Raw genomic sequence first — 13554 nt, forward strand, 5'->3', positions numbered from 1 at the left:
CCCCCCCCCCCCGCCAAGTGTACCCTTCCCGACAGGCAGTGCGGCACATTCCTTAAAAACATACACCCGGTTGTAAGTCTCCTGGTTCAGCGTTATTCGTTTAAATGGAGCAGCAACACGAGGGCTAAATAAGCAGCTGGATAAACTGGGCCAAATGAGCCAATCCAGGCGGCTTCATCCCGGAGGCTCTGTGGGACTAGTGTCTTCTCGCCTCTCCTCCAGGGTGCAGGCTCTAAGCCCGAGGCAATCGAGCAGGTTCCAGGAGGCAGAGAGCGCAGGGTGGGCGGCACCGTGGGATTCCCCGCGGCTGGGGTGGTGGGGCTGGAGCTAGGTCGGGAAGGGCGCGCGGCTTGTTGCCTGGCGACTGACAAGCGTCTGAGCTTCCCGGGTGAGCCGTTGGATCCCACCCGGCCTTTGCGGGTAGAAGGGCCGGTCAGATACCCGCCGGCCGCCCCCGGGCAAGCAAGGCCACCCGAATCAGGAGGGCAGGGGCGGCCTGGGAGCCAGGTGAGAGGAGGCCGAGGACTGCGGCGCGAGTGACTTAGGACGGCGTGGGAAGAGAGGCGGTGATATTTGGCAGCCTCAGTTCGGCCTCTCGAACCCACTTTGGCAAGTTCGAGGCCGCGCAGTAGGCAAGACTGAAAATAGGAGTGGGGTTGAGAAGGGATTGGAACAGGGGCCGGGCTTCTGTGGGTCACGGGGCTGGATGGTGCTTCGGGTTACTAACTTCTGTGAGGAGATGAGCAACAGCAGAAGAGGAGCTGGGAATGAAAACCCAGCTGGAAGAGAAAGGTAGATTGTGACGGACCAGGCCTCCAGGAAAGGAGAAGGGATTAGAAGTCAAAGAAGGGAGGAATCAGAGAAGCTATGAGGAGAGTGCGAAAGCACTGTGCAGGAAACGTAATTTCTCTCTCTCTGACCTCCGCTACCACTTTGCAGGAGTTCGTGTGCCTAACGTCAGCATAGGAAGCTGTTTCCTGCCTCTGGTGGGCAGTAGGATGTTGTGGTTTTCCTGGAAGTATTATTTGGCATGGAAGGCCACAGACTCATAATGAATGTATTGTTAAACTACCACGGCAGAAGTCTAAAGGAGAGCAATAGTTCTTTTTTTTAAATATTCAAATACAAATGTTTAAGGAAATGTTTTTTTTCTTTTGTCCTGGAGATTGAATCCCAGAACTGACACATTCTAGGCAAGCACCTTACAAATGCTAGGCCAGCACCTTACCGTTGAGCTACATCTGCAGCCCTTTAATTAAAAAAATGTAAATGGGAACACCTGTACCTTTCCTCTTTATCTTTATTCCTTTTATTTATTTTCCTTGTCATATTGTGTAGCTAGGGCCCTGAGAACAATGCTGAACAGACACGGTAATAAATGAGGCCTTCTTGTCTTATTTCCACTTTTAAGGAGAAAGCATAAACATAATGTTGCTTTTGAGGATTCCCTTCATCATAATGAGGATATTTTCTACATGATTTTTTGTTTGCCCAGAGTTACTTATTTATTTTCGTCATGAATGAATGTTAAATTTTATTGAATACTCTTCCACTATTTATTGAAGTGATAATTTTTCCCTCCACTGTTAATATTAGTAATTATAGCAATTCTCAACTCACTATCATTAAGTAAAGTCAAACCCTATTAGGTGACACTACATTTTTTAAAAGTATAGTTTTAGATTTAATTTGCTAATATTCTTTTTTTTAAATTGAGTTTATCGGTACATTTTAGGCATACAGTACAGTTGCATTCATTACTGGGATCTTGTACCTCTACATGACAGGTCTTGGTTCTCATTTTTTCCCCTTGTCCCTGCCCTCCCTCACCCCTCCTCCCTTCCCCATTTACAAACATTGGGTTGTTGATTCTTGGTAATATTTCCCTTGTGATTGGGGTTTTGTTCATAAAATCTTTTTTTTTCTTTTTATTGAGTTTATTGGTACATTCTAGGTATCAGTACAGTTACATTCATTACTGGAATCTTGTACCTTTGCATGACAGGTCTTGGTTCTCATTGTTTTCCCTTGCTAATATTCTTTTAAGCTTTTTTGCATCCATGCTCATAACGGATATTATTGGTATGTAATTTTCTTTACTTTTAATCTAAATTTTAATTGACTTTTTGTGTTGCTGGGGATTGCTAGGCATGCACTCTACAATTGAGCTACATCCCTCAGCCTTTCTTTCTTACTTAAAAAAAAATCTTTGTCAGGCTTGGTATAGGATTATATGGATTTCATAAAATGAGTTCTTTGTTTTCTATTTTCTGAAAACATTTGTATAAGATTGGTGCTATTTTTTTCTTGAATATTTGAGAGAATTATCTAGGCCTGGATGTTTGTGGCAAGATTTTTAATAATGAATAAAATTTTGATAGGGACATTCAAATTTTTTCATGCTAATTCTAGCAAGAGGCACTTTCAAGGATTTGTTCATCTTGTTTAAATTACTAGACATTGACATTTGGTTATATTGTTGTTTATCCATTAATGTGTTTAGGTTCTGTGGTAAAAACTACCTTTCATTCTTTCTTTTTTTTTTTTTCTTTTGTACTGGGGATCGAACTCAGGTCCTTGTGCTTGTGAGGCAGGTGACTGAACCACTGAGCTAAATCCCTAGCTCAACCAGCTCTTGGTTTTGCTAATTTTTTCAATTATTTTTCTGTCTTCTATTTGATTTTTACTTTTATACTTATGATTTCCTTTCTTCTGTTTACTTTGAGCATATTTGCTTTTTTAAACCAGATTCTTAAGGTAGAACTTCATGTTATTTATTTCATACTTTACCTCTTTATGTTTTAAGCATTAAAGCTACCAGTTCTCTTTTAATCATTGCTTAGTTGCGCACTACATATTCTGATATATTGTGTTTCATTATTATTCAGTCTAAATATTTTTTTTCCAGCTTTAATTGAGTTTATTGGTACATTTTAGGGATACAGTACAGTTACATTCATTTAAATATTTTTTAAGATTCAATAATTTTTTGTGTTCCATTTTATTATGTTAGCTTTTTGGTTATATCTCTGTTCTCAGCATTACTTTCTAGACAGTTATAAAATTGTTCCTCTAGGAATTATACAGCCTTAATATTTCACCTTGGAATTAACACTGAAGTAGTTCACAAGAAATGGAGAAACCTGATAACCATATAGTTCTCTTGCACACTCCATCCTAATCTTTTTGGTTTTTCTCATTATATATATCTCCTTACACACTCTACAGTGTTATAATTTTTCATACTTTAAGATTAAAAACATGAGGAAAAAAAAAAAACCTTTTTGCATTTGCCCTGAATCTCTTCCCAATTCTTGAGGATTTAGTTTTCCCTCTGCTACCATTTCTCCTTAACTGAAGAATTTTGTTTAGTTATTTCTCATAGTTCCTCTTATCTGGCAATTCTCTTAGTTTTCCTTTAGCTGAATATATCTTCATTTTGCCTTTATAGTGTTGGCCGCCCCACCCTTGTGCTGGGCATTAAACCCAGGTCCTTGTACATGCTAGCAAGCTGTGTAATGAACGTCAGATCCTCAGTCTTTGTCTTCATTTTAAGACAGGATACACAGTACGTGCTAGAAACAAAATGGTAGATACAGAAAGGATATATATGCTAGATGCAGAATTTGAGGTTGACAATCTGTGAGTGTGTGTGTGTGTGTGTGTGTGTGTCTTCCAGCAAGCTACACATCTTTTTGCATTGACTTCTGTTTTAAGTGCTGTCCAATTAGAATTTCATGATTCTTTGAATTGTTACTTCCTTGTAAACAATGCGTTGTTTCCCTTTGCTTTCAATTTTGTTTGTGCCTTTAGTTTTCCATAGCTTCTTGGGGCTTTCTTTCAATTTATCTCACTTGGGGTTCACTAAGTATCTTGAATCTAAGAATTTATATCTTCAAGTTTGTGAGGTTCTCAGATATCAGTTTTTCAAAAACATTTTTTTTTCTCCACCCTATCCTCTCCTTTTACGATATCAATTACCCTACAGGGGTAGGATATTGTCTCTATAGAACTTTGATACTCAGATTTTTTTTTCTTATTATTTTATATTGAATTACCTTCCAGTTCATTCTTTTCTCTGGCATCTCATTTTGCTAGACAAATTGTTAATAAAAATATTACATTTTTTCAGGAATAAAATTTTATTGCTAAGTTTTAATTTCTTCATTAATATTTTATTATTTGTTTTTGTCATATTTTTCTTATTTGACTAAACATAGATATAATAGCTGCTTTACAATCCTTGTCTTTGCAAGGGATTTAGCTCAGTGATGCCGCAACCTGCAAGGGCAAGGTCCTGGGTTCCATCCCTGGTACCAAAAAAAGAATTACAATCCTTGTCTAATAATTTCAGTATCAGGGTCATCTTCTGGAAAGGCATCTATTGACTTTGAGAATGGGGCAGATTTTCCAGGTCCTTTCTGACAACTATTCTTTTGTTATATTATAGACATCATGAATTTTCTGTTGAATATGCTAGGGCTTCTGTTACGCCCCCTCCAAAGAATGTAGGTATTTTTCACTTAGCAGGTAGAGCAACAGGTTAGAGTCACTGTGAGGTTGATCTCACTCTCTGTGGCTGGTGACTCAGTTCAGCTAATTCTATTTTTTTTTTTTTTTTGGTACTGGGGATTGAACTCGGGTCCTTGCGCTTTCAAGGCAGGCCACGGAACCGCTGAGCTAAATTCCCGGTCCCTAGCTAGTTCTCACTTCAGCCTTTTAAGTCTTTGCCATGCTGCTTCGCTGCTTTGAGTGTAACACATGAATAGTTCAAAGGTGAGGTTTGGGTGAGGTTTAAGATCGAATTGGGTTCTCTCTCTCCCTCCCCTCCTCCTCTCACCTTCTCCCCGCCTCCTGGAATTTCTCTTTTCCTTCTTAATGATTACTGTAGCCTGGGATTCATTCCTTTATTCTTCTGGCCAGAATAATGAAGGGTATTCTGTTGAAGATGTCACTTGCGCTGATTTAATTTTGCAATTATGATTACAGTTAAGGAACAGCTACAGTAAACCTGGAAACTCACCTCCAGGCTAGTATTTCACAAATTTTGACTCACCTACAATCAGCATCATTTAGTTTGCTCCTAAGATACCTCAGGTAGTTGTGTGTGTGTGTGTGTGCTTATATTTTTGTCTGAGTATGTAAGTTTTTATTAATGAGGGATTGATTTGTAACTGTGAAACTCTAACAAACTGCCTTTGAAACTAGGAGCACACAAAATTTAATGTGTAAAAAGCATGATGAAAATTACAAAGACACACAAAACCTTTCCTTTTTCTATTTTGGTTAATTGAGCAATTAGATGATGGAAATTAACAAGGTAAGATAGAAATTGAGAAAATGAAAAAGCAGCAAAGATATTTTGCTTCATTAGTTGTTTTATATTTATGTGTGTGTGTGTGTGTGTGTGTGTGCATGAATATTCTCACAGAAGATAAGGACATATCTAGGTCTTGGTCATAAAGAAAATAAGTTTTTATTTTTCCTCAGCACCAGGAATCAAACTCAGGATCTTGTGCTTGCCAGGCAGGCAAAGTGCAACTAAGCCAGGATAAATTTGTATAGTCATTGAAATTTCTGAGAGTATCTGATTAATTTAGAGAAAAGCCTCTTCTGAATTAGAAAACAATGTTATCTGTTTTTTATATTCTTACAAATGAACACATATTAATGGTAGTTAATGCTATTGATAATATTGCTATTGATAGGATTAAAGCAATCAAATATATATTATATATTAGAGAAAATGTAGAAAAATTAATATGGTTCCAATCTTTTTCAAAATTATTAACATGTTTATATATTTTCTTTTAGGCCTTTTCAGAAATTGTGATCAAAGCACACAATGATCTTGTTTCTACAACTCATATTTCAAAAGGAAATATTATTTTTAGAATAGTTTTACTTTCCTGGAAATGCTGAAGACTTTACCAATTAGATTGGCTGTCCTTGGGCTTAGAAGTTTCTTTTGGAAATGTAGAGCTGTACACTGGAATTTAACACTGACTTGAAATTTAGAACTTGAATTGAGATATTTGGATATGGGACTAAGGGGACTTGGATCCTGTCATTTTTAATTAATTAGTTAATTAAGGTATAGAGTGTAGTGTCATCATTGTAAATTTGCACTTTTACATAATCCATCTTAGTTCTTATTTTTTCCCCATTCCCCTGCCCTCCCTTCAACCTCTCTACCCCGCTGTCTACAGAGACTTTGTTTCCATTTTATATTTTTTTATGCTAATCCCATTCCCATCTTTCTTTTCCCTTACCCCTGCCATTTCCCCTTCCCCTTTGCACCTTTTCTTCCTATTTCAAATTATCTATTATATCTCTTAGTCCTTATTTACACTTTCAGTTTCTCATAATAGAGAAACTATTCAGTATTTACACATATGCATCCTATTTATTTCACGTAAGAGTATTGCCTCAATATGCATCCATTTAGTGATAAATATCGCTAGTTTCTCATTCTTTATGGCTGAGTAGTACTCCATTTTATATATATAAAAAACACACTTTCTTTATCCAGTCTCCTGTTGATGGGCAATTGGGCTGCTTCCAAGTTTTAGCTGTCACAAATTGTGCTGCTATGAACATGGGTGCACATAAATTATTGTGGTATGATTCTTTTAATTCTTTTGGAAAGATGCCCAGGTACCCCTACTTTTTTCCAGCTCCTGTCACATGGAGAACTATTTTCCACTCAGTCTATGAAGTTCTTTGTTGATTAAGTGGATTTCTTATATACAACATATTGTTAGATTTTGCTGCTTAATCTATTCTGCCAGCCTGTTTCTTTTGATTGGTGAACTGAGGCCATTAACATTGATGGCTATAACTATTATCTATTGACTTTTATTGTCATGTTATTTTCCCATTGTTGGTTCTTTCATTTATTATTTTTCAATCTCTCCCTTTAATTTCTTGCCTGGTATATTTGTTCTGTTGGGCTTTCTGGAGTTGTGGTCTTCATTTGCTTTTACCAGGATATTGTTTAGAAGTGTTTGGAGTGTCAGTTTGGTGTTCATGAAATTTCTCAGATGTTCTTTTTTTTGTGAAAATATCTTATTTATCCATCAATTTTGAAAGATAGTTTTGCAGGATACATCATTCTAGCTTGGAGGTTGTTTTCTTTTAGGACTTGAAATACCTCACTCCAAGCTCTCCTTGACTTGAGGGTTTTTGTTAAAAGTCTGCTGTGATTCTGATGGGCTTTCCTTTGCATGTGATTTGTTTCTTTTCTCCAGCTGCTTGTAGTATTTTGTTCTTCTGTTGGGTTTCTAGGATCTTGATTATTATATGTCTAGATGTTTTTGATCACGGCTAGTTAGAGTCCTATATACCTCACCTATCTGTATGTCAATTTCTTTTGCTCTGTTTGGGAAGTTTTCTGTCATTAATTCTGTGAACAGTTTTTTTTTTTTTTTTTTTGTCATTTGAAGTTTCTCCTGCTACTTCATGTATTCCTATCAGTCTTATATTATTCTTCTTTGCATCATCTAAGAGGTGTTGGATTGATTTCTCATAGTCCCTTCCTGTTTTTAAGAGATCTCTCTTTTCATGGTCACTGACTGCAATCCTATCTTGTATATCTGCAATTCTATCTTCACATTTGTTCAACCTGCTGCAAATACTTTCTATAGCATTTTTAATCTCCTGGATATCTGATTGAATCTGTTTCATGGATTCCATTTTTTTCCTATGTTGGGCATTCATGGTTTCCATCATGGTCCTGAGCTCATCTATTTTTTTTTATCTGCTTCTGTTCTAGGGCCTCTAATCATGTATTTTATTCTTCTCAGCTTCTCTGTGGTTATCTGGGAAATTATTTCTGTTTTGAATTTTTCTAGAGCCTCGTTTATCTGTTTTTTTACTTCCTGTGCTATCTGTTCAGGGTGCCCAGATGGTTGACTTGTCAGACTTTTCCATCTCATTTCCCCTAGAGTTTGCCTTTGGTAGGATATAAGTCTGTGTTTGTGTCTGTTTAAATGCCTTCTCATTTCTATTTTTGTCATTGGTCCTGTCCTTGGTTTAATTTATGGGTCAATACTTTGATCTTCCAGATATGGCCGGTCTTTAGGTTTTGAGTCTCTAATGACTCTGAGCAGTCTCATTTTCATTATACCAGGGAGGAAAACTGATCAGATCAATCACAACACCTTAGCCCAAGTGGTACAATCAGCAACACAATAGCATCAAGCCCAGCTTAGAAAATGATCATTTATGGTAGTTATTAATCTATCACCTTTACCTGTGTGAATTAAATCAAAATTGAGGACCAATCCAAAATATGTTTACAGTGAATAAACTCTTCAGCATAGCAACATTATCCTTCAGAATGGGGATTTAGAAGGAGATGAGGAGGGAGTGATAGATAGATAGGAAAGAGAAAGGTTTAAAGTGAGGTCAGAGGACACAGAAAAATTACACAAACTCTAGGGAACTGTTGAAGAGAAGAGGAGAACACAGAACAAAATATACCCAAGAACAGAAGAAACTAATAGCAATAGGGAGGCTGGAGACCGTTATCACTTTCTTTTAAAACTAATGGTAATTGAGAGAAGGAAAAAGAGAAGAAAAGGAGAAGAAAGAAAATAAATTCGAATTAGAATAGGGACAGGAACAAAAAGAGAGAGTAATGGAGATCAAGGTGGGAGAGAGAGAGAGAGAGAGAGAGAGAGAGAGAAGAAAAAGATTAAAAATAATTTGAGAAAAGAGAAAGATAAAAATAATTTTAAGTGAATAAAGATAAGTGAAAAATATTACTTTGAAAATAAAATGTACAAATAGAAATAGAGGGCCTCCTTCAGGGTGTGCCTCTGTTGACAGAATAGACAGCATGGGCAGGAGTGTGCAGGTCTAAGTTATTTAGTCTCAGCAAGCCAGCAGCTGTCCCCTGAGGTTCAGGCTGATTTTTGGCTGCAAGGCCCAAGTTGAGATCTATGTCCTCCTGCTGGCTTGAACTCTGCAAGGTTCTACTGCAGGTTCCAGCTGTCTTTCCCCCAAAGTTAGACCAGGTTCCTATGTGAGTGCTGGTGCCTTTGACTTACCAACTATGGTGGTGTGGTGTGCCTTTATTGAAGATTTTCTTCACTTTTTCAGTGGGCTTCAATTTTCATCTAGGAGCTTCATAGAGGCCCTATTTCTCTTTTTTTGGGGTGGGGGCATGAACACTGCTCTTTTGGTACCTGCATGGCAGGGATCCTCTAGGGGGCTGGGTGGAAGGGGTGGGTCTACCAGAAGTTTGAGAGCTGCTACATTCTTCTGGCATGCTGGGTTGAAGGTGCTATTTTCACTTCTTAATATGAACCCAAAGTATGGATAGAATTATCCAAGATCTAGTCACTGGTAGAGCTAAAGAAGAAAAGCCAATTGGTTCCCAGTTGAGAGCCTTTTCATATAGTAGGGTTCTTCAGTTTGAGAATTAACAATTCACTTTTAGGACTTTAAAGCAATGTGACTATGTTTGGAAGATGAATAGAATGTGTTCTTCATATTATCAAAACCATGTAATGTATGAAGAACTCCAGCTGTAATGATAACTGTTATGAATTAATATGAATACAACCAAGAAATATCCTTAAGTGATAAGCAAAGAAATGTAAAGTGAAATAAAATATTTTCCACATTTAAGTTTTAAGTTCACCTGGGTTTATTCTGGTGCATAGCACAAAAGATATAATTTTCCTCACAAGTAGTCAACCAGATGCTTCAGCACAATTTATTGAGCAGCTCTGTCTTTTATCACCAACTGAGTGCTGTCTTCAAACTCCTATTATTTTAAACTTTTTGTCTCTCAGTCTTCTATTGATTCTAGCAAAAGTAGTTTATTTCTAATTCCTATATCTATATAAATTCTAATTTGTATATTTGTAATTTTCATATCTATGTAATTCTTATATCTGCTTTCTTATTTCTGATTCCCCCAAATTTTGTTTTGCTATCCTATATCTTATTTTAATGAATTTAGAATTTTCAAATTCCAAAATATAATTTCTAGATTTTTGTACTGGCATTAAACCAACACAGTATTTTGGAAACACCTGATATAATTAAATTATTTGACCTTCTAAGAAAAGAACAGCAACTGTTTATTTAATTGAATTTTTCTTATTTCCTTTCAATAAAATTAAAAATTATTCATGTAGCTTTAGTAAATTTCTGGTTATGTCCAGATACTCTTTTTTCTGTTAAAGATCTTAAGTGGCACCCAGCCGTTCAAAGAAAAAGTACAACTATCTGGCTTTCAGGCCTAAAACTCTGGCTGCAGCCTCCCTCCCTTTCTACAGGCAGCTGTAGCTCACTATGGAAAGCGGGCTGGGGGAGGAAGGGGGATACCTGAGAATAGGACAGGGAAAAACAGCTTCTTATCCAGCCAGTGGAGTAGGGATTTGGCCCTTGCATTGCCAGAGCCATCTTCCCCTCCACCTGAAACTGCAAAGTTGAATTTTTAATTTAAAGGTCTCCCTATATGAAATTGTTGGCTGGAGTTATGTCACTATTTCTGAAAAAGTCTGAAAAGTTGAAAACCATGTTTACGGGCTGCATCTAGGCTACAGGACACAGTTGGTGACTTCAGTCTTTTGTTAGCAGGGCTACTTTATTTTTAATTTTATTTCACGAGTACATGTTTGCAGTACATGCAGTTTACAATCATCTTGAGGAGTGAGTACATATATATACTACAGCTTGTTTCTTTTAAAAATCCCCTTTCCTCTCCCCTGCTCTAATTCCCCTATACCAATTTTCATTCTTGTTGACACTGTTTATTTTTGCTCATGTTGTGGCATATGATGTTTACATTCATTGAGGCATTGAGGTTATCAGATTCCAGTATATGGAATATCTTTATTCTATTTTTTTCCCCTTCTCCTTATCCGTTGCCCCTTTTCCTTTTTATTTTATTGCAAGAGATTTATCCCCTTATCCCCTTCTATTATCCTTTATTATTCTCTCTCTTTTTTCTTTTACTTTGCCTCACTCAAATGAGAGTCATCATACAGTATTTAAGCATATGTGGCTGGTTGTTCATTCAACATTATATTTTCCAGGTGCATCCATTTTCCTACAAATGTCTCAAATTTGTCATTTAGAGTCAGGTAGTATTCCATTATATATAGATAAATTTTCTTTAATCATCTGTTGATGGGTATACAGGCTGTTTCCAGGATTTAGCTGCTATAAATTGTGCTGCTATAAACATCAGTATGCATACATTGCTGTAGTATGATATCTTAAACACTTTGGGGAAGATACCTAGCAGGGTCATGTGGAAATTCCAATTTCAGTTCTTTAAGAAATCTCCATACAGGGCCAGTGATTTAACTAAGTGGTTCCACTGCTTGCCTTGCAAACACAAGGTCCCAAGTTCATTCCCCAGTACCACCCCCCCAAAAAAAGAAGTCTCCATACAGATTTCCATAATGGTTGTTCTAATTTGCATTCCCACCAACAATGAAGGAGGGTTCCCTTTTTGACCAACATGTGTTATTTTAAAAAATTTCTTAATGATTGCTATTCTTCCTGGAGTAAGATAGAATATTAGAGTTGTTTTAGTTTGCTTTTGTCTCGTGAACAGAGATGCTGAAGCTTTTTTCATATATTTGTTTATTTATATTTCTTTTTCTGTGAACTGTCTGTTCATTTCTCTTGCCCATTTCTTGACCGTTTAAGGTAGTTTAATTTTTTTAGTTCTTTATATAGGTATTAGTCCTCTAAGGAGTAGTTGGAAAATTTTTTCTCCATTCTGTATGTTGTCTCTTCACTCTGCTGATTGATTCTTTTACTATGCAGAAGCATTTTAGTCTGATATAATCCCATTTGTTGATTCTTGCTGTCTCTTGTGAAAATGAGGTTCTGTTTAGAAAAAATTTTTCCTACACCTATGTCTTTAAGTGTTTTATCTTCCAGTAGGTTTAATGTTTAGATCTTTAATTAATTTTGATCATAATTTAGTTTATAGTGAAAGATAAGGGTCCAGTTTCAACCTTCTGCAAACAGGTAACCAGTTTTACCAGCACCACTTGTTGAGTAGGCTTTTTCTTCAACACATGCGTTTTGCCTCTTTGTCAAAGATCATATAGTCGAATGTGTCTGGGGGTGTGCATCCTACATTCTGTTCTATTGCTCTACATGCCTGTTTTTATTTCAGTACCATGTTTTTTTTTTTCTTCCTATTGCTTTGTAGTATAGCTTGAGTTTAGCTATTGTAAGGCCTCCTGTTTTACTCTTGTTGTCCAAAATTGTTTCAGCTGTTCTGGGTCTCTTCTGACTCCCTCCAAATTTTAGTATTTTTTTCCCTAGATCTGTATGGTATGTTGCTGATATTTTGGACTGCACTGAATCTATGTAAGAGTTTGGGAAGTATGGCCATTTTGACAATACTGGTTCTGCCTATCAAGGAGTAGGGGACAGCTTATCATTTTCTGATGTCCCCTTCAATCTCCTTTTTCAGAGTACTGTAGTTTTCTTTGTAGACATTGTTCACTTCCTTGGTTAGGTTAATTCCTAGATATTTCATTGTTCTTGAAGGTATTGAATAGTGAATGTTTTCATAATTTCCTTCTCATGGAGCTCATTATTGGTATACACAAATGCTAATGATTTTTTTTTTTTTTTTTTTTTTTTTTTTTTTTTTTTTTTTTTTTTTTTTTTTTTTTTTTTTTTGTGCTGATCTTGTATCTTAGCAGGGCTACCTTAGATTTCCTGCCTTGGGTCGTTTCTGGTGCTTAGGCCTAGTGGGGTTGTTTTCTTACATTATAGCCTAAGGAAATGTTAAAATAAATCCAATATGGGCTTGCAAAACTCCCACCGGTGTGTGTGTGTGTGGGGATTACTGATTTGGAGGGTTTTCATGATTAATATGCAAAGGTCAGTAGATGGATATTTATTGATTTTTACCTATTTGTGCCTCAGGGAGAACAGGGAGGCTGTATCACGAGAAGCTTTGCTGAGCCGGAATTTTATGTATCAATAGAAATTTCTATATATATTGTATCTTATAGGTCAAATTTGTCAACATGTCCATGATCCCGAAGCACTTTGGACTGAAAACCAGAGAAGAGTCCTACATGTTTAAAGAGCTTGAAAAGGTTCGCCAGGAAACAAAACGAGATTTCCTTCGATTTAAGCACAAGTTGGCCTGCAGGCAGGTTTTAGATGAAGGCTCGGACTACTGTCCCCATGCCTCAGACCTGGTGTGCCCTAGAGAGAAGAGACAGGTATTGTTCACTGTGCCTCTAGGGCTCACAGGGTCCCCTCGGGCTGAGGGCCCCAAGACCTTCGCTGCCACGCGCCTGCAGGAGGCGCTCCAAGGCGCTGCGCACCCCCCAGCCACCATGGGGAGGACCCCGTCGTTTTGCCCCCGCGAGTTTTACTTGCGAAGCTCCGCGTTCCTACGGCACCGGCCCCAGAAGAAGCCACCTGCCATCAGCTCACAGGCCGGCACGTCTAGACCCCTGGTGCTGAAGCCGCCGTCCACGTCCACGTCGTTGGTGAAACGGAGAGAGCGCCCGGGTCCGGGGAGCCCTCGGCCTGCAGCGACCGGGCGGG

General features: G+C 37.6%; 1 protein-coding gene across 1 annotated transcript in view; it reads left to right on the forward strand.

Annotated features, from left to right (window-relative positions):
- Positions 1 to 268: 268 nt before the first annotated feature.
- LOC104868112 overlaps positions 269 to 13554 on the forward strand; it is a 13689-nt gene continuing 403 nt past the window's right edge. Inside the window, exons 1-2 of the mRNA XM_010632720.3 lie at positions 269 to 507; positions 13008 to 13549. Coding sequence (XP_010631022.1) covers positions 13023 to 13549 — 527 coding nt within the window. The 5' untranslated portion in view covers positions 269 to 507; positions 13008 to 13022. The remainder of the gene's footprint in view (positions 508 to 13007; positions 13550 to 13554) is intronic.

The sequence above is a fragment of the Fukomys damarensis genome, unplaced genomic scaffold (genome assembly GCF_012274545.1).
Source record: "Fukomys damarensis isolate Sample0158 unplaced genomic scaffold, DMR_v1.0_HiC HiC_scaffold_17, whole genome shotgun sequence".
NCBI classification, from domain to species: Eukaryota; Metazoa; Chordata; class Mammalia; order Rodentia; family Bathyergidae; genus Fukomys; species Fukomys damarensis.